Source organism: Egretta garzetta, unplaced genomic scaffold (assembly GCF_000687185.1).
Source record: "Egretta garzetta isolate BGI_Z169 unplaced genomic scaffold, ASM68718v1 scaffold164, whole genome shotgun sequence".
NCBI classification, from domain to species: Eukaryota; Metazoa; Chordata; class Aves; order Pelecaniformes; family Ardeidae; genus Egretta; species Egretta garzetta.
This window is the reverse complement of record NW_009259492.1, coordinates 798,146-799,065: the sequence shown is the minus strand read 5'-3', so window position 1 is coordinate 799,065 and position 920 is coordinate 798,146. Positions and strand designations below refer to the sequence as shown.

Genomic DNA, 920 nt, shown 5'->3' with positions numbered 1-920 from the left:
AGGGACAGAAATACTGTACCTCATCGATGATGTCGCCGTTTTCAGCATGCACTTGGGCAATGGCCCCCAGGTCTCGAATAATGCAGAATATTTCGTACATCTGCCAAGAGACAGCGGGGTGCCCCCCGTCAGAGAAGCCCCAGCCCGCGCCCAGAGGGCGGGTGACGGCGTTCGCTGGGCGCCGCGCCGGCTGGCTCGGTTACCTGGGCATCGGTGCACTGCAGCTTGTCTTTGTAGGCCATGAACACCAGGAAGGAGTTCACACCTGGAGAAGAGGAAATGGCACGTGGGTTTGCTGTCGCGGCCAAGAACTCCGCGCGGGCTGAGCAGGGGGGGGTTTGAGCTGCGGGGGGGAGGGTTGGCCTGAAAGCGGAGCAAGGCAAAGGGCTGAAACGGGAACTGACCCCGCAAGAACCGAACCCCAAAGCCTGGGAGCCACGGAAGACAAGACACCCCTGCCCCTGGATGCATCGCACCCAAAACCCCCCAACCCCCAGCCCACTTCTGGCTTTAGGTGACTTGCTCCGAATGCACGGAATCAAACGCATTGCTCCCCGTCTGCGTCTCCCCTCCCGTGGTGGTTTCAGTTTATGGTTTATCCTCAGCTTCCTTCTCATAATTGCCTTTGAGTTGGTGTTTTAGCGCCAAGACCAAACACCAGCAGGAGCCGAGCCTCTCTGCCGTGAGCGCGGGGTCATTTGGAGCCCTGCTGCTCAGGGGCGGTGCTCTGCAGGCAGCACGCACGCGTCCTGATATCCATCATTTCTACCCAACGTAAAGGATGATCGAGGAAGCACCGGGTCAAAGCCGGGGAATTGCTACTCTATTTTATATGGATCGAGGCAACGACTAATCCCAAACTACGACCAAATTACACATAAACTGTGTCTCACGTGTACGTACGTATGAAAAATAGCCGG

At 57.4% G+C, this 920-nt stretch overlaps 1 protein-coding gene across 1 annotated transcript in view; it reads right to left on the bottom strand.

Annotated features, from left to right (window-relative positions):
• DPYSL4 (dihydropyrimidinase like 4) overlaps positions 1 to 920 on the bottom strand; it is a gene marked incomplete at its 3' end in the record, with an annotated part of 33,495 nt that overhangs the window by 20,245 nt on the left and 12,330 nt on the right. The window contains exons 5-6 of the mRNA XM_009637360.1: positions 204 to 265; positions 20 to 100 (exon numbers count right to left, since the gene is read on the bottom strand). Of these exons, the coding sequence (XP_009635655.1) occupies positions 20 to 100; positions 204 to 265 (143 nt within the window). The remainder of the gene's footprint in view (positions 1 to 19; positions 101 to 203; positions 266 to 920) is intronic.